The sequence below is a fragment of the Carlito syrichta genome, unplaced genomic scaffold (genome assembly GCF_000164805.1).
Source record: "Carlito syrichta isolate Samal-C Ts95f unplaced genomic scaffold, Tarsius_syrichta-2.0.1 Scaffold163154, whole genome shotgun sequence".
NCBI classification, from domain to species: domain Eukaryota; kingdom Metazoa; phylum Chordata; class Mammalia; order Primates; family Tarsiidae; genus Carlito; species Carlito syrichta.
The window spans coordinates 155,973-179,546 of record NW_007107250.1 but is presented as its reverse complement, the minus strand read 5'-3'; the positions used below and the strand labels follow the sequence as shown (position 1 = coordinate 179,546).

Sequence of the window (23,574 nt, the reverse complement as noted above, 5' to 3'; positions counted from 1 at the left end):
CTACCACGCCTGGCTGATTTTTGATTTATTGTAGAGATGAGTTCTCACCAAGTTGCCCAGGCGGGTCTCGAACCCGCGGACTCAGGCAATCCACTCATCTCAGCCTCCCAAAGGCACGGGATGACAGGCCGAGCCGCCGAGCCCGGCTGAGAAATTATTTTAAAATACATCATTTTTACTATTTTTACTAGTTTGGCAAAAATATGAGAGGTTGATATAATCCACTGTTGGCACAGCTTGGAACAGTGGTACCCTCACATACTGTTGGTGAGCCTGTGCTATGTTTGGAGATGGGTTGTTCGGCCCCCATCAAGTCTCATGTTAAAATTTGATCCCCGGTGTTGGAGGTGGGGCCTGGTGGGAGGTGACTGGTTTACGGGGGCGGGTCCCTCATGAATGGCTAGGTGTCATTCTCCTGGGAGTGTGTGAGTTCTCACTTTTAGTTCCGGCAAGAATTGGTTGTCGAAAAGAACCTGGCGCCTCCTCCCCACCTCTCTTGTTTCTGCTGTCTCCCCATGTGACCTCTATACTTGCAGGTTCCCCTTCCCTTTCCACCACGCCATGAGCAACAGCACCCTGAAGCACTCACCAGAACCAGATGTTGGTGGCCTGCCTCTTGTACAGCCTCCACAACTGGAAGCCAAAAAAAACCCTCTTTTCTTTCTAAATAATCCAGCCTCAGATATTCCTTTATAGCAACATAAACAGCCCAAGACACCCTGTAAATTAATAACTGGGGCAGAGACCATTGACAGTCTGTCAAAACCTACTGTTCCCTCCTTAAGGCCCACAGCTAGACCACATCGCTGGCCACTAATGTGGTAAGGAGAGCGTGTAGGTAAGTTCTCTCCAAGAAAACACGACAAATGATGAGAGCCACATCCAGGCTGGACCGTAGAAACTTCCCAGGCATACACACCCCATGCTCTTCCTCTTCCACTGCCTGGATGCCGATAATGCTGAGGTCTTAGTAGATTTCCCTGAAGTCTTAGTAGATTTCCCTGCTGAGCCACCCAACAGAGCTGTTACCTAAAATTGGTCCAGCCATTGGAGTTTTCTGGACCATCCGTTGTCATGGCTTAACTTAATAAACTGAGCTCTTTAGGTTTTCAGCAGGGCAATTTGACCTCCACCTTTTAAAATGTGATATGTGGGCGGGCACAGTGACTCACCCCTACCATCCCAGCACTTTGGGAGGCTGAGGTGAGAGAATTGCCTGAACCCACAGGTTCGAGACCAGACCAAGCAACTTAGTGAGACCTCATCTCTACAGTAAATCAAAAAATTAGCCGGGCATGGTGGTGTGTGCCTATAGCTCCAGCTACTTGGAAGGCTGAGGCAGAAGGATCACCTGAACCTAGCAGGTGGAAGCTGCAGTAGCCATGAGCGTGCCACTGTACTCCAGCCTGGGCGACAGAGTGAGATTCCAACTCAAAAAAAAAAGTAATATGTGCATCCCAGTGACCCAGCCATTCTCCTGGTTACCACCTAAAGAAATATTGCAAATGGGCAATGAGAGATTCAAACAAAAAAAGACACTGTAGCATTGCTTACAATATAAAACATTGTTTTTAATGTACCCCTAAACATAACAGAACATTTCCTATTTGAAAGGAATGAGAGATAGAAGAAATAAATAGTAGGGATCGTATATGGACCAATGATGAGACCATGGGTACAATTAGCTCGATTCTTAAAATGGATACACACATACATTTTAGGACATGTATAAAATAAAGATTACAAAACAGTTAAAATAATGGATACGCGCTGTAAAGGTCATTGGAGACTCATAAGGAAGAGGTTAGGAAGGGGGCAGGGATAAAAAATTACTTATTGGATACAGTGTACATCAATAGGGGTCACGGGTACATTTAAAACTCAGACTTCTATACCACTATACAAAGCAGCCATGTGACCAAAAGTCATTTGTACCCTTAAAGCTAGTGAAATAAAGGAAATTAAATTTTAAAACCAAAAAAAAAAAAAAGAATGGATGCATACACTGACATTGATAGAACTCCAGAATACAGCATTAACCAAAAAAAAGCAATCTGTAGAACAGTATGTATAATATACTGTAGGTGAGAAAAGAAAAACGGAAAGAAAGAAAGAAAGAAAGAAAGAAAGAAAGAAAGAAAGAAAGAAAGAAAGAAAGAAAGAAAGAAAGAAATTTCACTGATTATTACTCTTCTCCAAAAAGGTCTGATGAAAAATCTAGCTAATAATTGGAAGTAATTATTAGAATATTGGCTTCAAAAGTTATTATAGGCTGGGCTTGATGGCTCAGCCTGCAAATCCTAGCACTTTGGGAGGCCGAGGAGAGTGGATTGCCTGAGCCTGCAGGTTCAAGAGCAGTTCGGACAACTTGGTGAGAACTTGTCTCTACAATAAATTTTAAAAGTAGCCAGATGTGGTAGCACACGCCGGTAGTTCCAGCTACTTGGAAAGCCGAGGCAGAAGGATTGCCACAGCCCAGCAGGTCGAGGTTGTGGTGGCCATGAGCATGCCACTGCACCCTAGCCGGGACAACAGAGTGAGATTCCAACTCAAAAAAAAAAAAAAGAAAGCTATTATAAAAATATTTGGGTCTGTGTGTGTGTGTGTGTGTGTGTGTGTGTGTGTGTGTGTGTGTGTGTGTGATTTAGGAATGTGTATCTTGTAGAGAAATGTTCCAGTCTTGTCCCGAGGGGCATACAATTTTATATGGTCATGATGAAATTATTTAGGCCCTCTTTACCTTCCGAGAGCTCTTTAAAAAGAAATACTACATGAAGAAGTGTGGCTGACATCAAAGTTCACATTCTTAATTGTTACAATATACTTGTAGGGGAAATAATTGTTTTTCAAGGTGCTCACAAGACAGTCAGGTTTTGTCTCCCCTTTCCTCTCCTTGTTTCCTGCCATAGAATGCCTGCACTCGAGCAAGTGCCCTCTCTTCCTGCATTGGTGGTGAGACCCTGGAAATGGGGTTTTGTTCCTTTTTCTAGAATACCTTCTGAGCAACTGTGCTCCTTTAAATGAGAGACTGATCCTTCAACTCAAAGCTGTTAGCTTTCAGCCTCAAATTTCTGTTATATCCAATTTCTGTAGGATAATATCTGTTTAAACACGTGTTAAAGTATTTGAAGAAATGGTTATTGCTAAAAATTAATTTCTGTATTCATTTACAAATAAAAAATATAAATTAAAAAAATAGAAGGAAGCCAGGCTCGGTGGCTCAGCCTGTAATCCCGTGCCTTTGGGAGGCTGAGGTGAGTGGATTGCCTGAGCCCGCGGGTTCGAGACCCGCCTGGGCAGGCGAGACCTCATCTCTACAATAAAATCAAAAAATTAGCCGGGCGTGGTAGCGCGTGCCTGTAATTCCAGCTACTTGGAAGGCTGAGGTGGAAGGATCGCAGGAGCCCAGCAGGTCGAGGCTGCGGTGACCGGGAGCAGCCACTGCACTTCAGTCTGGGGGACAGAGTGAGACTCCAACTCAAAAAAAAAAATAGAAGGAAAGAAACTTATTGATTGAATCCAAGCATTCCACTGTTACCACCAAAACTCTGTAACTCAGATATGGGCCTCTGAATTTAGCAGAAAATTATTCTCTGCTGCTACAGGGATCATCTAGGGAAGGAAAAGGCCAATTAGTTCTCTGTTTTGTGAGCTCAATGATCAGTCCTCTGTCTTCCTGGCCCACACCCAGGCTCCGTGGCACGGTGACAGCCTTCGGCAATTAATTTTACCCTAAGGAGCTGGAGCAAAAACTGAGGAAAAGTTTGCAAAGAAGCAAATTAATGTCATCCCTTGGAGTTTCTTCAGAGCGGAGAACTTTTACCTCCTCGAGATTCCCAGGAGCTTCAGTCGTGTCATTAAAGGTGTAATTGGAGGCTAGGAGAGCACACTCCTGCTAATGTCACCAGTGAGCCAGTGTCAGTTTGGTGGGTGGGTCTTCTCTACACCGTCATTCAGGGAAATCTACGAAGGCCTCAGCTAATTTATTCTTTATTGTTTTGGAGAGTCGAGGTCTCGCTACGTTGCCCAGGCTGGTCTGGAACTCCTGGGCTCAAGCTATCCTCTTGCCTCAGCCTCCCAAAGTGCTGGGATTAGAGGCATGAGCCACCATGCTCAGTCTGTTTTTTCATGTTTTATTTTAATTACATAGGGGTTTAGAAATGAGATCCCACCCCTTTGGGCCTCCGGTTCTTCATCTGTAAATGGAGCATCTTGATAGAATTTATTCACAGTTTTAAATGAGATAGTGTGTGCAAAATCCAAGATGAACTGCTAATTCCTTTTTACAGGCAGAGGCTGAATGTATCCAGGAGTCATCTTTGCTCTGAGAAGATGACTGAGTGCACTGCTTAATAATGCGGGTGCAGGGAGAATAGGAACCTACTGGGTCTTTCCCGACGTAGAGCAAATTTCCCCTTCCCTTGGTGGGCACAGTTTTCATACAGAGCAAGGGGCTTTCAGGAAGGGAAGCAAATGAGACCCCTGATTTTGGTCTCTGAGATCTGCAGTTAAGGAAACCAAATTTGGTGGTTCGGGGTGATATTGCCCATGATCCATCCACATAAAAGAATATTAAAAGCCCCAAGGGGGACCCCCCATGAGGGAGGGGGTACCCATGTTGGTGATGCAGGCTCAGCACTGGGGTGTGTGTGGGAAGCTTGATTTTGAACCACATGGGCCTAGGGCTGGAAGAGTCTCTGGATCCATCCATCCTAGACCACTGTGTTTTGGGAACCAATCGCTGAGCATGTGAGCATGAACAGAGAGAGCAATGACCTTGGAGCTCAAGTGTGGAGGCTCACCATGGCACGGCAGGGGGCCCGCCTGTAGCCGTGTCACCGCGGTAGTGGGCAGTGAACGCATGCCCGCCAGGTTATTCGGGACAACTATGACCGAAATCAATGACTGGTCAGATTTTAAATGTTCTCCCTTCCCATGTGGCTTTCGGATACAGAAGTCGTCACTACTGACTGCTCCTTGGAAGCTGCTGGACTATTTGGGAGAGAGATGCAGTCAGGCAGCCCATGAGAGATAATGGCTTTCCTGCTAATCAGGCAGGTGAGGCCTTGAGTCATTACTTGGGGAAATCAAATATATGATTTAATTTGTACTTTTCAGATGGTGAAACAGATTGCATGAATTGGAGTAAATCAATGACTGTTATAACGAACAGCCGCAGATCTCAATGGCTTATTCTTTTTTTTTTTTTTTTAGTTGGAGTCTCACTTCATCACCCAGGCTGGAGTGCAGTGGCACACTTATGGCCACCCCAGCATCAACCAGCTGGGCTCCAGCAATCCTTCTGCCTCAGCCTTCCAAGCAGCCGCAACCACAGGTGTGAGCACCACATCCGGCTATTTTTTTATTTATTGTAGAGATGAGGTCTCGTCAAGTTGCCCTGGCTAGTCTCGAACCCGTGGGCTCAGGCAATCCATTCGCCTCTGCCTCCCAAATTGTTGGGATGACAGGCTGAGCCACTGAGCCCGGTCAATGGCTTATGCTTTAAATCAGTTATATGTGGTTGGCAGTCATTCAAGGAGCTAGGCTGAGAGAGGTTTTAACTCAGACTTCTCAGGGATGCCCAGAGTGTCATCCTTCAGCGGGTAGATGAAGAAGAGAAAGCCAAAGACCGTATGTGGGAGGTTTTTATGGGCCAGGTTTTGAAGTATCCCTGGGTTCTGCATTCATGGATTCAATCAATTGCAGATTGAAAACAGTTGGAACAAAAATCAATTAAAATTAACAATACAATAATTAAAAAATGGCATAACAATTATTTACATTTGCGCTGTATTAGATATTATAAGTAATCTATGATGATTTAAAGTATATAGGAGATTGGCTGGGCGCAGTGGCTCATGCCTATAATCCCAGCACTTTGAGAGGCCGAGGTGAGAGGATTGCCTGAGCCCATGGGTTCAAGACCAGTTGGGCAACTTGGCAAGAAATCAAAAAATGAGCCAGGCTTGGTGGCATGTGCCTGTAGTTCCAGCTACTTGGGAGGCTGAAGCATGAGGATCGTCTGAGCTCAGCAGGTCGAGGCTGTGGTGGCTGTGAGCACACCACTGCACTCCAGCCTGGGAAACAGAGTGAGACTGACTCAAAAACAAAAAGTATACAGGAGGGTGTGCACAGGCTGTATGTCAGTACCGAGCCATTTTATATAAGGGACTTAAACATTCACAGGTTTTGGTGTCCTTAGGGGTCCTGGAACTAATTCCCCAAGTATACCAAGGGACAGTTGCAGTTCACTCCCCCTTATGAGTCTCCCCTTTATGCCCTGTAGCCATTCTTTTAACTGTTTTGCAATCTTTTATTTTATACATGTCCCCAATGTATCTGTGTATCCATTTTAATATTAAATTAATTATACCCTTGGTTTCATCGTTCCATGGGTATCCACATTCCACTGGTAGAGAAACAGCATTTAGCTGCATGCCCAGGAAGGAGAATCATGGGTGTGGGTGGTCACTGGCATTCTCTGTCACACCGGTCAGGGCATTGGATAAAGTGCTTAGCACAGTGCCTGGCACACAGTAGGCATTCCATAAGTGGCAGTATCCTGTGTGTGGCCTCTGGATGTACAGTGATAAGAAATAATTTTTATTGGCCGGGCGCAGTGGCTCACGCCTATAATCCCAGCACTTTGGGAGGCCGAGGTGAGAGGATTGCCTGAGCCCACGGGTTTGAGACCAGCCTGGGCAACTTGGTGAGACCTCATCTCTACAATAAATCAAAAAATTAGCCGGGCTTGGTGGCACATCCTGGTAGTTCAGCTACTTGAAAGGCTGAAGTGAAAGGATCGCCTGAGTCCAGCAGGTCGAGGTTGCGGTGGCCACGAGTATGCCACTGCACTCCAGCCTCGGTAACAGAGTGAGACTCCAACTCCAAAACAAAAAGAAATAATTTCTGTTCCCATAGAGGGAGGCAGAGCCACAATTACCATCCTGCATTCCAAGGGCTATGATAAAAATAGCAGCAAGCATTATTGATCTCTTTCCGTGTTCCAAGCACTATCTTTTCACTTGATGCCGACAATAACTTGGCGTGGTCAACCGAGGCCCTCATTTTTCAGATAAGGACACTGGGTCCCAAGGTCATGTATCTGATTCTATGGTCACACAATCTAAAGAGGAAGAGGGAGGAAGAGAAGGCTTTCTGGGGTGGAGAAAATGCCTAATGCTGAATTTGGAGAAAAGTAAGAGCTGGCCAAGCAAAGAAGGAAAGATACAAGAAATTGAGCAGAGTCAGGATAATCGCAGGTGTGGAAGATTGTGTGCAAGTGGTTTATTGTGGCCGGAGGGTGGATTCTGAGCATAATGAGGAGGAGACAGGCTGGTCATTGAGACTCAGCCATAGAACCTTGAGTGTTCAACTGAGACAGGAGATAGGCCTACCCGTGTCCTACCCAGTCGGCCCTCCTGCCGCGAGAAGGGACTGAGCTCAGCCCCCTCCCTGTTAGAAGAAAATGCAGAGGGCAGACCCATCTTGTTTCCCGATGACTCCTTTCTACCCCACTGTCCCCAGAGCTGATGCCATCGCACCAGGAGGTGGAACAGAGGAAGACACAGGTGCACCTGTCACACTCCAGGGAAGGGAACTTCCCGGCTGCCTGGGCCAAGACTTCTCCATCTGGATGGCTCCGATGGGAGGGCTGGCCTCCTAGGGGAGTTAACTCCTTGGAAGGCCTTTCCCTGTGTTGAGCTAACCCTGTCAGCCTGTCACTGTCACTGCCACTGACACAGGTCCTAGGCCAGCCCATAGGGCCACATGAGACATGTGTCTTTCCTCTTGCCCACAGTGGCCTTCCAGACATTCCAAGAAATAGCCATAGCTGCTCTCTCCCCCGAAAGTTTCTGGAAGTATGCAAGGTAGGGTGGACAGGACCAATGATTTGCTCAAAGGATCTTCGAGGATTCTTCTATACTTGGGAGTCTATGACCCATGTCAGACAACGTGAAGTGCCTCAGATAATCCTGCCAAGGCTGCTGGGTCAGGGTCTACAGGTGTGGATCAGGTTGTCCAAGAGACAACCATGGCCTCATACCTGGGGCAGCAGCTATGGGAACACAGGACAGAATTCCTTGGATCCCCGCTAAGTGGGAAGCTCTAACTGGGGCGCCCAACTCCACATAAAGTTTCCCAGGGATTTGGTATTTGTTTCTTCTTAATTTGCCTACTGAAGTCCCCAAAAGAGGGGGCGTTTGGTTACTAACATAATGTTCATTGCTGACAAAGGTATAAAGAAACACATTCTCACACACTACAATGAAAGTATAGTGCTCCCTAGAGAAAAATTCAGTAGAATTTTATGAAAAAGCCTTCATTTCTAATATACATTTTGAGTCACAAATTTTACTTGGAGAAAAATTTACTAAGAATTAATTGTGAGGCCGGGCACGGTGGCTCATGCCTATAATCCCAGCACTTTGGGAAGCCGAGGGAGGAGGATTGTCTGAGTCCATGGGTTCGAGACCAGCCTGGGCAATTTGGTGAGTCTTCAGCTCTACAATATATCAAAAAATTAGCCAGGCGTGGTAGCATATGACTGTATTTCCAGCTACTTGGAAGGCTGAGGCAGAAGGGGTCACCTGAGTCCAGCAGGTCAAGGCTGCAGTGGCCGTGAGTGTGCCACTGCACTCCAGCCTGGATGACAGAGTGAGACGCCAACTCAAAAAAAAAAAAAAAATTTAATTGTGAATGTCTGAAAAGATCTGGCAACGGTGACGGATGCCACATCCTTATTTCTGGGAAAGTAAAAGTAAACGATTGAATGTCAATTAACAAGAGAGTAAGTAACTAGAGAGTGTTGTGAATCTGTGCTGTGAAATATTATACAATCATTAAAATTAAAATGATGAACAAGATGAATAACTAATAACAGAAAATGGTTCACAATACATCAAGTAAGAGAAGCAAGTTTCAAAAAGTTAAACACAAAAACTAACTGATGAGAGCAGCAACCAGGACAGTGGTTAGTTTTGCCAGGGTATGACCAAACAGGGCACCAAGGGGGCTTCTCGAGTGTTGACTGTGTCTATCTCTTGAGTAGGGTGCCAGTTACATGGGTGTGCTGACTTTAAAAAGAGACTTGAGCAGGTTTGGTTCCAGTTTTGCAAAATACAGGAGCAAAGTGTGTGTGTGTGTGTGTGTGTGTGTGTGTGTGTGTGTGGTGTGTTGAGAGAGAGAGAGAATGAATATAAGCATTGAAAACGTTTGGAATTATTTATGCCAAAGTGTCAACTGGCATTACCTCTGTGTTGAGATGTATTAGCCTGTATACATTATCTCTAGCTGTGTAACAAGTAATTCGAAACAGAGCAAGCATTAATCAATCAGATGTATTCTGTGTGTCTGGAATCCGGGAAGGACTCAGCTGGGTGGCTCTGGCTCCCAGCCTCCCAGGAGCTGCAGGGGGGTCGGCACTGAGCTGCAGTCACCCCGAAGGGTCCGCTGGTGTTGGAGAATCTGCTTCCACGCCCACTCTCGTGGCTGTTGGCCTAAGGCTCAGCACGGGGGCCCCCCATAAAGCTGCTCTGGAGGTGGCATGTGGCTTCTGGGAGGAGAGGAAGAGGCTGATCTCGGAAGAGAGGTACCATCACCTCTGCTGCCTTCTACGGGTCACACAGACCCAACCCGGCTCATGTGGGAGACCACCACACAGGGGTGTGACTTCCAGACGGCTGGATCGTTGGGGACCAGCTTGTTGCTTGGTGACCACATGAGGTTTTTCTGTTGTTGTTTTTTTAGGGGGGGTGTTGCCCCTTCTAAATCTCCTAAAGTTTCTACCATGGACACATTATGTCACGAATTGCACGGAAAACGCCTCTAAATGCTAGCCAGGGCACTTCCTTGGCCCTGTTGTTGATTTGTAGGTTCCCCTCGCCGCCCTCCTTGTTTCTTCTCGCGTCTGATTTTCCCCCGTTGCTCTCATAGCCCAACCAGTGACTGCTTCGTCGGTCAGGTTCTCTGGCGCCATTTAGTGGCTGCATCCAAAACTACTGGTCTCCCCCACCCGCTTCCCCTTTCCGGTCAGGCCCTTCACCTGGCCGCAGCAAGGACCGACAGATTTAACAGGTAAAAGCCAGGAGCTCATGTTTTTTCTCAGAGGCTCCAAAACGTCCGTGTTCCGTACCAGCTAGAGCTGTGAAACCCCAGAAGGAATGGGGCGGCTGTCAGAATTTGGGGGAGCCCAAACCTTCTCTGCTCTCCCTCCCTGCCCACTCCTGCTGCAGCCCAGATGTCAACGGAGCCCTCTGCCTTGCTGGCCACAGTCAGCCAGGGGCAAAAAGGGAGCCCCTTGTTCCCCACGGCTTAGCAGCTCAGAATCTAATGTCCAAACCTTAACTGTCACTTATGAACAAACAGCTAGCAACAGGGGATGCTCAAAAAAGAGCCGGGGCTTCACACTCATTTTAAAGAACTTTGTAGGCCAGACATGGTGATTCACACCCGTAATCCCAGCACTTTGGGAGGCCAAGGCAGGAGGATTGCTTGAGCCCAGGAGTTGGAGACCAGCCTCGGATACATAGCGAGACCTTGTCTTTATTGGGAAAAAAAATTTCATAAAGAACACTGTAAAACTTGACTAATGCCCTTTTAAATGTATGGTAGCTCCATTTTTTTGAGAAGAAAAATGCTAAGCTTTTAAATGGTTATTCTTTTTTTTTCTTTTTGAGTTGGAATCTCACTCCGTTGCCCAGGCTGGAGCACAGTAGCACACACACTCCCAGCCACCGCAGCCTCGACCTGCTGGGCTCTGGCGATCCTTCCACCTCAACCTTCCAAGTAGCCAGAACTACAGGTGCACACTACCCCACCCAGCTAATTTTTTATTTATTGCAGAGTTGAGGTCTCACTCTTATCACTCAGGCTGGAGTGCAGTGGCATGATCACAGATCACTGCAGCCTCAAGTTCCTGGGCTCAGGTGATCCTTCTGTCTCAGTCTTTCAACTAGCTGGGACTACAGGTGCATCTCACTACACCTGCTTATTTGTTTGTTTGCTTATTAGAGACGAGGTCTCATTATGTTGCCCAGGCTAGTCTCAAACTCCTGGGCTCAAGCAATCCTCCCACCTTGGCCTCCCAAAGTGCTGGGATTACAGGTATGAATGACCACACCTGGCAGAACTGGGCTCTTTTAAACTAAATCATCTACTGTTTAAAGAGATGAAGAACTATCTCTTTGAAGGCTCCCCAATTACTAGCTGTGAAGATAAGGGTTTAAATTAGCGCCTGCCACAAAATACTGCATAATAAACAACCCAATAGTCATAATTTATTCCACATTCCCATGGAATAAATTATTCTCATGGATGTGCAGGTCTGCTAGGGGCCAGCTAACCTAGGCAGGGCTGGGCCGGGTCACTCTGCTCAAGATGGAGTCTCACTAGACTTGGCTGGGGCCCCTCCATGCTGGGCCCAGGTTCAAGGTGCAACAGGTTCTCGGGGAAGCTTCTTTTCATAGCAATGGCTGAAAAGGAGGGTGAACAAAAACAAGCGAGGTCTCTTGCAGTCTAGACTCAGAGCTAGCACTGTCATCTCTGCACACAGTCATACGCCAAAGCTAAGCTCACAGCCTTGTCTCGAGTCAAGGTCACCATCCCATCATCACTGGGTAGCTCTGATCCACTCATTTCCTTCCACCCTCACTGCCCCCGCCCTCACTTTCTTTGTCCCTTTGGGCTGCCACTGTCAAATGCCATAAACTGAGTGGTTTATAAATAACAGAAATTTGTTTCTCACACTTTTTTGTTTTTTCAGAATTGTAGAGTACAGGCCGGGCATGGTGGCTCAGCCTGTAATCCCAGCACTTACGGAGGCCGAGGCGAGAAGACTGCCTGAGCCCGGGGGTTCGAGACCATCCTGGGCAACCTGGTGAGACCTCATCTCTACAATAAATCACAAAAAAACGAGCCAGGCGTGGTGGCGTGCATCTGTAGTTCCGGCTACTTGGAAGGCTGAGGTGGAAGGATTGCCTAAGTCCAACAGTTGAGGCTGTGGTGGCTGTGAGCATACCACTGCACTCCAGCCTGGGCAACAAAGAGACTCCAACTCAAAAAAAAAAAAAAAATTGCAGAGTACATAAGTGCATTGCATGCAGGTGAAGTTGGGACTTCTAACAGGCCCTCCTTCCTCCTGATAGTGGACCAGAGTATTGTCACATTCCCCCAGCCCTTCGTTCCCTCCCCTAGCAGGTCTCAGTGTCTGCCTGTCTCACCCTTGTGCTCCTGTGACCGTTTCCCACACTTCGGAGCCTGGAAAGTCCACAACAAAGACACTGGCAGTGTCTGAGGAGGGCCCAATTTCTGAATCACGGATGACACCTGCTTGCTGTGTCCCACATGGTGGAAGGAGCAATCAAGCTCCTTTGGGCCCACTTTATTTGGGGTTTTTTTGTTTGTTTTTGATTTTTTTTGAGTTGGAGTCTCACTCTGTTGCCCAGACTGGAGTGCAGTGGCCGCTCCCGGCCACCGCAGCCTCGACTTGCTGGGCTCCGGCCACCCTCCTGACCCAACCACCTCCCAAAAGGCCCCGCCTCCTATCACCCTCCCCCTGGGAGTTGGGATTTCAGCATATGAATTTGGGGGACGCAGGCATTCCGACCACAGCAAGTGACTGTCCTCTATTTTCCAGACCAGAGCTAAACCAGGACCACCACGGGCTCCCAGCTTCCAGCCTTTCCGCAACTGCATGTCTGGTCAGTCCACACCGTGACCAGCAGTGAGGACATTCCTGTTTAAACTCTGAGGACTTCTCACAGCTCACAGACGAACATCTCTCTCCTTCCCTGGTGCGTGACACCCAGCACACCAGGCCCCTGCCTTCCTAGCCGGCTTCACACATGTCCTCAGCTCCCTACCCATGGTGCTCCAGAGACCTCGAATTTCTGACTGTTCTTCAAGAGTGCCAAGTCCACTCCTGCCTCAGGGTGTTGGCATGCTCTGTTCCTTCCATCTGGTATACTCTGCCCTCCTGCCCCCCCCCAAGCCTGGCTTCTCCTCATTCTATTTTGTGTGTCTGTTTAGTTGGGGCCTCACTCTGTCACCCAGGCTGGAGTGCAGCAGCCCAATCACGGCTTACCACAGCCTTCGACCTCCTGGGCTCAGGCGATCCTCCCTCCTCTGCCTCCTGAGTAACTGGGACTACAGGCAGGCACTACCACACCCGGCTAATTTTTTGGTTTTCTGTAGAGACAAGGCCTTGCTATGCTGCCCAGGCTGGTCTCAGATGCCTGTGTTAAGGCGGTCCTCTCGCCTCAGCCTCCCAAAGTGCTGGGATTACAGGCGTGAGCCACCACACCCAGCCTGACTTCTCATTCTAGCCACGATGTGTCCACAGATATATGTCTGGCTCCTTTTTAATTTCCTGTCTCACCAGGCTCAGTGGCTCAGCCTGTAATCCCATGCTTTGGGAGGCTGAGGTGAGCGGATTGCCTGAGCCCGCGGGTTCGAGACCCGCCTGGGCAGCATGACCTCATCTCTACAATAAATCAAAAATCAGCCGGGCGTGGTAGCGCGCGCCTGTAATTCCGGCTACTCGGAAGGCTGAGGCGGAAGGATCGCCGGAGCCCAGCAGGTCGAGCTGCCGTGGCCGGGAGTGGCCACTGCACTCCAGTCTGGGTGACCGAGTGAGAGTCCAACTCAAAAAAAAAAAACTTCCTGTCTCTCCCATAGGTCCTTACACTCCACAAGGCCAGTGATCATGTCTGTTTTGTCCACAAAAGTACATCCCAAGACCCACTGCCAGGCCAAGTAGATGATCAGTAAAAATGTAAATTGATAAATGAATACCTACCACTCATTGGGTGTTTAATATGTTCCAGGTAATATGCTAATTGTCTCAGTATATTACAGCATCAAAATGCAAAACATGTCATCTTTTTTTGTTTGTTTGCTTTGAGTCAGAGTCTCACTCTGTCTCCCAGACTGGAGTGCAGTTACATAAGCACAGCTCACCACAACCATGAAATTCTGGATTCAGGCTATCCTCCCACCTCAGCCTCCCAGACCGCAGGCACACACCACCGTGCCCAGCTAATTTCTTGATTTTTCTCTATAGAAGAGATCTCGCTATGTTGCCCGGGCTGGTCTCAGACTCCTGGGCTAAGCAGTTCTCTTGCCTTGGCCTCCCCAGGTGCTGGGATGACAGGTGAAGGCACCGCGCCCGACCTGTCATCCTTTTTCTTACTGAACTTATTTACCCTCAAGCCCCCTCTCTTCTAAGTAGCAGAGTCTGGATCCCTGGAAACTTCCCAGTTGAAGAAAGGGATTGGCAGTAGAGGGAAACTGCCAGGGAAGGGCGGAGCGGGGACACACACCTCATCAACAAGGGGACCTGCATAATGAACATCTGCATACCTAAGCCTGAATTGTACCCCACATATTTTTTTATTGAAAGACATATATAGATCATGCTGGGTGCTGTGGTTCACACTTGTAATCCCAGCACTTTGGGAGGCAGAGGCAAGAGCCCATGGGTTTTGAAAAAAAAAAAAAGTATGCCAGATGACATCAGGGCTGAAAACACTCTCCTAGAGGTTTGAGGCTCTAAATTTCTTGACTTTAACAAGAAGTTAACCCACACCCATCTCTGTTTAAGGCTGTGTCTTCAACAAGCAACAGATTCTGCAGCCCCCAACATTCAGGAGTCCAGCTCTGCCACCCAATGCCAATCAAAACTAGGAAAGTTCTGGAATATCCATTTACTCCATTTAGGCAGAGGGAGGACTAAGGCTCAAGATTCCTAACTCCTGAATTGTTTGTACCAATCCAGAAACTTTTTTTTTTTTTTTTGTAGAGACTAGGTCTCGCTAGGTCGCCCAGGCTGGACTTGAACTCCTGGGCTCAAGCAATCCTCCCACCTTGGCCTCCCAAAGTGCTGGGATTATAGGTGTGAGCCCCCATGCCCGGTCCAAAAGCATATTTTTGACAGCAAAATACTTTCTAGTTTCAACCAGGAAAGTAATTACATCCTCAATAATTAAATTATCAATGCCCCCAGATTTGTGCTTTTTGCCTCATCAGAAAAGTTTAATTAAGGCATGACCTGGACATAGTAAGGGACACCATGCCTGGAAAACTGACATGATTTCACAGTAAACGACTCAGGAATATGCTGTCATTATTAGTTATTCTGCACTTGGCAAGCAGGCCAGAATTTAGCCATAGACTCCGGAAGAGTTGGGAGTAGAGAAGGAGAGAAAAAGGAGAGAAGAGTGTGTGTGTGTGTGTGTGTGTGTGTGTGTGTGTGTGTGTGTGTGTGTGTGACAGAGAGAGAGAGAGAGAGAGAGAGATGCAAGCCATGTTTGCTTTTGAAATAAAGGCCCAGACCTGATAGGACCCCAGCCTGATCAGTACAGAGTCAACAACTCCTGAAAACCAGAAGAACTTGAGGGCCTGGGAAACGGGTCTTCAGTTAAAGTGCCGCACCATGCCCCGCTCTGTGTAGGAATTTACATCATTCACTCATATTAGCAGGACCTGTACCCTCTGCCTGTGTCTGGGGGTGTCCTTCCTTCCATCATGCTATGGTCAGGTGACTACCGTGCCATTTCCGTGCAAAGAAAATCGTGAAGGTACAATCGTGTGGGTGTACGAAATAAAATGTAAAATGTTAGGACCCCAGAAACATCTGAAGCCTTGAAAGTGATGTGACGGCGATCTGAGTGACAGGGCCTGTAGTTGGGCTTCTGCTTCTCGGGCTGCCATCGACCCCTCTTCCTCAGTGGGAGAAGGCTGGGCGCGGTGGCTCACACCTATAATCCCAGCACTCTGGGAAGCCAAGGTGAGAGGGCTGCCTGAGCCCACAGGTTTGAGACCAGCCTGGGCAACGTGGCAGGACCTCACCTCTACAGTAAATCAAAAAATTAGCCAGGCATGGTGGTGGACGCCTGTAGTTCCAACTACTCAGAAGGTTGAGGCGGAAGGACCGCCTGAGCCCAGCAGGTCGAGGCCGTGGTGGCCAGGAGAATGCCACTGCCCTCCAGCCTGGGCAACAGAGTGAGACTCCAACTCAAAAATAAATAAATGACAAGGAGAGACGAGATCTTTGTCCAGTCACTGATCTTTGTCATAGGTTAACTGCCTCCATGACTGTCCTGTATCAAACTCAGACCAGATGGCACAAAGGACCGTCACAGCTTCAGTGTGGTATGTTAAACATACCCCTCCAGAAAAGGATGCCGCCTTGACGAGTCAGAGTACTGTAACTGTGTGCCAGCCTTATGTGGGAAATGTTGAAACCCTATGAAACTTCCCAAACCTCATCGACATAAACAACCCTAAAACTTCTCCACTGCAGAGCACTGACTTCCATTTCCTGGAATCTGTGTTCCAAGGTGGCCATCCTCAGGTTTTGGGTTGGCATCAACTCTATTGTTAACCATGTTTCTGAATCTCGCTATTCAAGGTTGACGATATGTATGCACGTGTGTATACACACACAAACACCGGTATTTTAAAGGTGTGACAGGCGGGGCATGGTGGCTTACACCTATAATCCCAGCACTTTGGGAGTCCGAGGTGAGAGGACTGCTTGAGCCCATGGGTTCGAGACCAGCCTGGGCAACGTGGCGAGTCCTCATCTCTACAATAAACCAAAAAAATTGGCTGGGCGTGGTGACACACGCCTGTAGTTCCAGCTTCTCGGAAGTCTGAGGCGGAAGGATCGCCGGAGCCCAGCAGGTCGAGGTTGCGATGGCCGGGAGCAAGCTACTGCGCTCCAGCCTGGGCCACAGAGAGAGACTCCGACTCAGAAAATAAATAGAGGTGCGACAGTTCCAGCCAACCACATGGGCAGCCCTGGGCCACTTACCTTTCACAACCACCAGCTGCCCCAGAGCACCCGAAGCCCTCCCCCTTCCCCAAGCAAAGCCCACACTTGGCTGCCCTGTACCTCTCTCTTCCTTTTATCCTCCTGCTGAAATTGTTTCTTTGACACTCAGCACAAACAACAAGCCACCCACTATTCCAGTCACCTCTTCCTTTGAACCTCTTCTGGCATCTAGCGTTCATTTCCATCAACATCACACACAAGCCCTCCTGGTAGACTGGCCTCTCTTTGGTAGGCTGTTCTCTCGTTCTTCCCCTCTCTCTCTCCACCCCCATCCCTCTCTCCAATTCTCCTCTCTCTCTCCTCTTTCTCTCCCTTCCTGACTCTCCCCTCTCTCCCTGTCTCTGCCCCCTTCTCTCTCTCTCCATCTCTCCTCTCTGGACATGTATTATGGGCTGAATTATGTCTTGCACTCCAAAATTCATATGTTTAAGTCCTAACTCCCTAGCATCTCAAAATGTGCCTATATTTGAAGGAAGTATATTTAAAGAAGTAATAAAGGCCAGGTAAGGTGGTTCACGTCTATAATCCCACCACTCTGAAAGGACAAAGCGGAAAGATTGCTTGAGCCCAGGAGTCCAAGACCAATCTGGGCAACACAGAGAGACCTCATCTCTCTAAAAAAAAAAAATCAAAGTATTAGCCAGGCATGGTGGCATGCACCTGTAATCCTAGACACTTGGGAGGCTGAGGTGAGAAGATCACTTGGGCCCAGGAGGTTGAGATTGTGGTGAGCTGTGATCCTGCCACTGCACTGAAGCCTGGGCAACAGAGTGAGACTCCAACTCAAAAAAATAGAGAGATAATTAAAGTAAAATTAGGTCACTAGAGTGGGTCATGTTAGACTTGCTAGACTCTGGTGTGGCCATGTGCTCTTTGATCTTTGGCTGTCGCCATGTTTCCTGGCTTTGGTCCCCTACCCCACCTTGGGAAGGTGAATTTTCTCTCTCCCTTCTCTTTCTCTCTCTAATTTACTTTTTTTTTTAGTTTGAGTCTCACTGTGTCACCCAGACTGGAGTGCAGTGGCCGCTCCCGGCCACCGCAGCCTCGACCTGCTGGGCTCTGGCGATCCTTCCGCCTCAACTTTCCGAGTAGCTGGAACTGCAGGCCCGCACTACCATGCCCGGCTAATTTTTTGATTTATTGTAGAGATAAGGTCTCGCCAAGTTGCCCAGGTGGATCTCGAACCAGCAAGCTCAGGCAATCCACTCACCTCGGCCTCCCAAAGCACGGGATTACAGGCTGAGCCACGACCCCAGCCCTAATTTACTTTTAAATAAACTTTTCTTTCTTAAAAAAAAAAAGGAAGAGGAGATGAGAACAGAGATACACACACACACAGAGGGAGGACCATGGGATGACACAGGGGGAAGACAGCCATCTTCAAGTCAAGAGAAAAGAATATTAAATATACCTCTTACTTCAGAGGAAATTATGTCAGAGGAAACCAACCCTGCCAACACCTGGATCTCAGACCTTTGGCCACCAGAACTGTGAGAAAATAAGGCTCCATTCTTTAAGCCTTGGCACCTGCATGAAAGCCCTAAAAAACTAATACAGGCCGGGTGCGGTGGCTCATGCCTGTAATCCCAGCACTTTGGGAGGCCAAGGTGAGAGGACTGCCTGAACCCACGGGTTCAAAACCAGCCCGGGCAACTTGGCGAGACCTCACCTCTACAGTAAATCAAAAAATTAGCCAGGCGTGGTGGTGTGTGCCTGTAGTTCCAGCTACTTGGAAGGCTGAGGCAGAAGGATCGCCTGAGATCAACAGGTCGAGGATGCGGTGGCTGTGAGCATGCCACTGCCCTCCAGCCTGGGTGACAGAGTGAGACTCCAACTAAAAAAAAAAACAAAACAAAACACTAATACAGCGTAGAAAATCCCAAAGAGAAACATGCTTTTGTTAAGGTTACCACAGTTGAATGCAGTCCAGTGACCTGCTTGGGGAAAGGTATGGTCACAAAATAAGAAGAAAAGAAAGAAAAGAAACAAAAGCATAATGCATTGACATTTTTTATATTTGGTATTTGTAAGTCTTTAAAAAATTTTTTCAGGCCATTTTTTCCTTAAAAAAAAAAACAGCAACCAACAGCAATACTCTGTACAAGTATAACAAACATTAGAAATATGCATCATTCCAAAATAGTTACAAGAAAATTACAGTTTAGAGTCCACATCAACATGTCCTATTCATATGTGTCCCCGAGGGAGTAAAGCTACAGTATGTTAAACACACAACTGCCACACAGTAGTCTGAAAACCCAGAACTTAGACTTTTGAGGCGAATCAACTTCAGTCACCAAGACTTGTTTAGCTCGATAAGCAACAGTCAAGCATTTCAAAAGAAAACCAGGCTGTTTCCAACCCCGACGAAAAACCAAGATGATCAGCTGCATAACTGAGCCCCCAACCCCACCCTCGGGTGGCTCTGTCTTGACAAAGTGCAGATCCAGTGGAGCGATGAGGCCAAGGTCTGGCTGCAGGTCACAGTACAGCCAGCGGCAGAGGATGGACACCAGTGTCGTTTCCCGCTGGTGCCGAGCATCACCAGATTCAACCCTGGTGGCAAAAAGTCCTTGGTCTTGGGAGAAGGCATGAATGGCCCGAATCCCCCAAACTCGCCGGCCGCCAATCTCTGGGCCTTTCTGTTGACAGCCAAACCCACACTGGCTGCTCCTCTGAATGTCACGATCAAAGACTGAGTTGCCACGATGCCACTGGACTCTTCCAATGTTAGTTCATTGCGCCTGGGCAGGTCAAAGGAGCTCAGAAGCACCTTCTCTTGTCTCTGACCAATCCTCAGTCTGCATATTGACACATCTGTTCTTCCCTTTTCAAGCACTGTGCTATAAATACCCTCACCGTCCCGCTGGCCCCAGCCCCAGTTCACTTCAGGATGCAAGAGAAGCATCGTGACCTTCGTGTGACCTGCCCATTTAGAATCCCAGACCTCTCCACCACAAGTCTTCCTCCCGGCATTGCTGGCGCTGCTGCCCATTTCCCGAGTCAGTAACAAGCGGAAGGGAGGAGGATGGCTGTGTCTTGCATTTTTATACAATATGTTTACAAGGAATCTTTGAATGGATTCTCGCTTCCTTTGACTGCTCCATGGCAACGAGGTGGGCAGGGCAGACCTTAGGCTCCTCGTGGGATTTGACACCTCAACACCCATCACGATGGTTTTGGACAACTGGGGCATTGGTGGGGGGGGGACCCACAGAACCACTGCCTGAACAGGGACTTCTAAGTGAAGTCATGGACCGCTCCGAGATCCGCATGAGTTGGGGGAAGACCAGTGTTGAAACTATGGGAGTAATCACCCAAACCCAGCTTCACTCAACACCCCAGAAAAAGCGTGCTCTCCCTGATTCCTATGGAGGCGGGGACCCCTCGGAAGTTAGGTCAAGAGGGCCCAGCCTGGCCCGGCCAACCCAGTCCTTTAACGACCTGGTGCTCAATGAACTGCTTACTACCAAAAAAAGCAAAGGATTCAGAAAAAAAAAGTGCAATTTCCACTTGAGAAGTTAAGATTCTCCCTGCGATCGCTCCTTTTAATCCTTTCAGTACCTCAGGGGAAAAGGGTGACAAAGACGTATAGCACAAAACCTCAGAGCCACATCAAGGGCTTCACGTAGGTCGCAGGCCACCCTTCATCGCCCTAAAACGTCCATCAACATGTCCAGTCAGTCATCAAAGTGCCAGCAGGCTGAGGAGCGTGGCAGCATCAGGAGTCACCAGGGCACTTGGAGAAGACTCCACTCCCATCCTCAGGAGGACAAGTGTGTCCTGGTTACAGCAGGAGGCATCTCTGTGGAAAACTGTCCAGGACTCCAGGGACTTTTTTATTCCTTCATCAAACCTTGGACATCCTTCATTGCCTAACAGAGGATAAACTCAAAACTTCAAGATATAACCTGAGCCACAATACAAAATAAAAAGAAACAAATCCTTTCATGTTAATGCCTTGAGAAGTTTACAGATTATGTACCAATAAAATAGATCCACACAGATTCTGAAATTCTTGGTGGATATACGCCTGAAGCCAAAAAATAAAGAAAAAAAATTACTCTACATTTAAAAAACAATCAAAGTAATTACAGCAGCAGTAGAGTGAAAAGAGATTTTAAAAATAATAATTACATCCTTGATACAAATTCAAACTTTGTACACCTCAATTCATAGGAATGACTGTTTTTGAGAGTTTAGTGTGTGTATATATATATATATAGGTTATATATATATATACAGTAGATTCTGATATGAGTCACTGCAGAGAGAGACTAAAGCCAGTGGACTTTTGGGGAAGAGGATTCATCTGACACTGAATTCACACTGAAGTATTCACAGATTGCCACACTTTTAATACACGCACACGTACGTACACACACACACACACACACACACACACACAAATACAGACACACATAAAATGCCAACCTGAGTAAAACATTACTAAAAACCTAGAGCATCATGAATCACTAAGTCACATATTGCACCTTTAAATAATCCTTCTTACCAAATACAGAAATGAGAAAAAGGATCAACAGGGACAAGAAAAGGACTGATGTCTCTGTAGGATTCCTCTCTTCTCCAAGCTCCCACCCACAGAAAATTCTCAGGGTGATATGGAGTCTCCATTCTCACCCAACTAATGGGCTGAAAATGTTGCCAACAGAAGAGTCTTTGGAGAAAACTGGGAGAGGGGGAAAAAATAATAAAAAACAGAACACAAATGTCCAAGGGGTTAGGGGACATGGGGTCAGGGACAAAGAGGCCTCCTCTAATCAAATGAGAACAGGAATGTTACTGAGAAGGCAAACCTCTGATCTAAACTACTGTTTAAATATTCCATATATTCCAATTATGAGATTCAATACAAAAATATAGATATCTACTGAGTTTTGCCTGTGGAAGCATAATTCAGAAAAGGCACATATTCAAATAGAAAACCCACTCCGGAGAGGTGCATACACCCCTCCCTGCACGAAAATCATCCACAATTGGTATTTTCCACCAGCTAGATTCCAAGATACAGTAGGTAAAAATAGACCTCTGATACTTAAAATATATTCAACCCAACACAATCCTGGCTTTAGCATGTGAATCATATAAAATAGTCTTTTTTAAAAAAGAATCTGTTTTGAAAAAGGGAAAGAAAAAAATCATAGCTCACTTTTCCCAGTTTTCCACAATTCTCAAGAAAAAAAAGTGAACTCATTCTATTGGTAATCAGGAATGTAGTTGACTCGCTCACCACCCATCCACAGCCCCTGACGGCCCCATCTTCGCATCCGTGCCATGCAGCATCGCGCCCTCAAAATTAATTCTAACAAAACAGAACAAAGAATTAAGGTATTAGACATATAAAAACATGTCAACATCGGGGCATGTTCCTTTGCTGTGGGTGTGATGGTCTGGTTAACTCCAGAGAGGTTTTCCTTTGGAATTAGGCGATGTAACCGTTTGTCTTTCCAGATGTGGTCACTGGCGCGAGGTTCTCATAGATTGTCATTGCAGTTGTATTCTGGTAGATGAGATCTACTTTTGAGTCTTTCTGGGATCTAACAATATCCAAAACACACTGATTGAGGAAAACATACTGGTCCTGATTTTAAAAAAAAAAAAAAAAAAGGAGAGAAAGCAAATGAGTGCAGGTCCCAAAGATTAGCACCCAAAAGTATTTTCAAACAGACCACTATACCCCCAAATTCCATCCATCCAACAGCGAACAGTTCAAGTTAGCATGTTTCCAAGAGTAACGACATTCTGGTGAAATCTGAAACCACAGAGGGTAAGATGCTCTTCATCAGTGATTCTCAACCAGAGGGGCACATGCCACACCTCCCCTGCCTAGGGAGAAGTACCAGAGTCTTGAAGGAGGGCAAAGAAAGAATGTGAAAGACATGCACACATACTTTCAAACAATAAAAAGTCCAACAAGATTTTGGGGGCTGGTGAGGCTATGCAAAGTAAGCCATAATTCTCAACCAAGGAGGTGGGTTCAAAGGGATTTGGTCTATGGGCTACAGTTTGCCAACTCTTGTTCTAGAGTCTCGGGGCTTAGGGAGTGAGTCCATGGTTTCTTACCCAAACCTGTCTTGATGTCATTAATGCCTATCGCATTCCCTCTTATGCCTTGCTTTTGTAAAGTGTAGATTAAGTAGAGTTGGATGGGACCGCTCTTTGGGCAAACATATCAGAATCGACAGGGAGCCATTTAAAAAGAGGAAGAAGGGGCCAGGCACAGTGGCTCACATCTGTAATCCTAGTACTTTGGGAGGTCAAGGGGGGAGGACCACCTGAGCCCAGGAAATCAAGGCTGCAATGAACAGTGATGGTGACACTGTATCCAGCCTGGGTGACAGAGTGGGATCCAACTCAAAAAAAGGGGGGGTATAAGCAGATATAGAAAGATATCCATGCTATAAGGGGGGGAAAAATCACAGGAAAGCATTATATAAAAAATAAAATGCAAATTTTTCAAAATATCCTGTGTGTATTTACATATATACACAAAAGGTCCATGGAGGCACATGTCAAACTATAAAAACTGGCTACCTCTAGGGAGTGGAATTGGAGAAGAAAAAGTAAAAGAGAAAGATATATTCTATATAGTCCTATATTGTTAAATGTTTTAATAAGTATTGTTTTCAAAATACAAAAAAGATGAGAAAAGAACTCGGTAGCAGGTATAAGAATTCTGTTTCTCAATAGCCATAAAAAAAAAAAAAAAAAAAAAA

At 46.9% G+C, this 23,574-nt stretch overlaps 1 protein-coding gene across 1 annotated transcript in view; it reads right to left on the bottom strand.

Annotated features, from left to right (window-relative positions):
- Positions 1-18,834: 18,834 nt before the first annotated feature.
- Positions 18,835-23,574, bottom strand: part of PTPRJ (protein tyrosine phosphatase, receptor type J) — a 56,122-nt gene continuing 51,382 nt past the window's right edge. Inside the window, exon 25 of the mRNA XM_008051093.2 lies at positions 18,835-22,439. Within this exon, the coding sequence (XP_008049284.2) occupies positions 22,281-22,439 (159 nt within the window). The 3' untranslated portion in view covers positions 18,835-22,280. The remainder of the gene's footprint in view (positions 22,440-23,574) is intronic.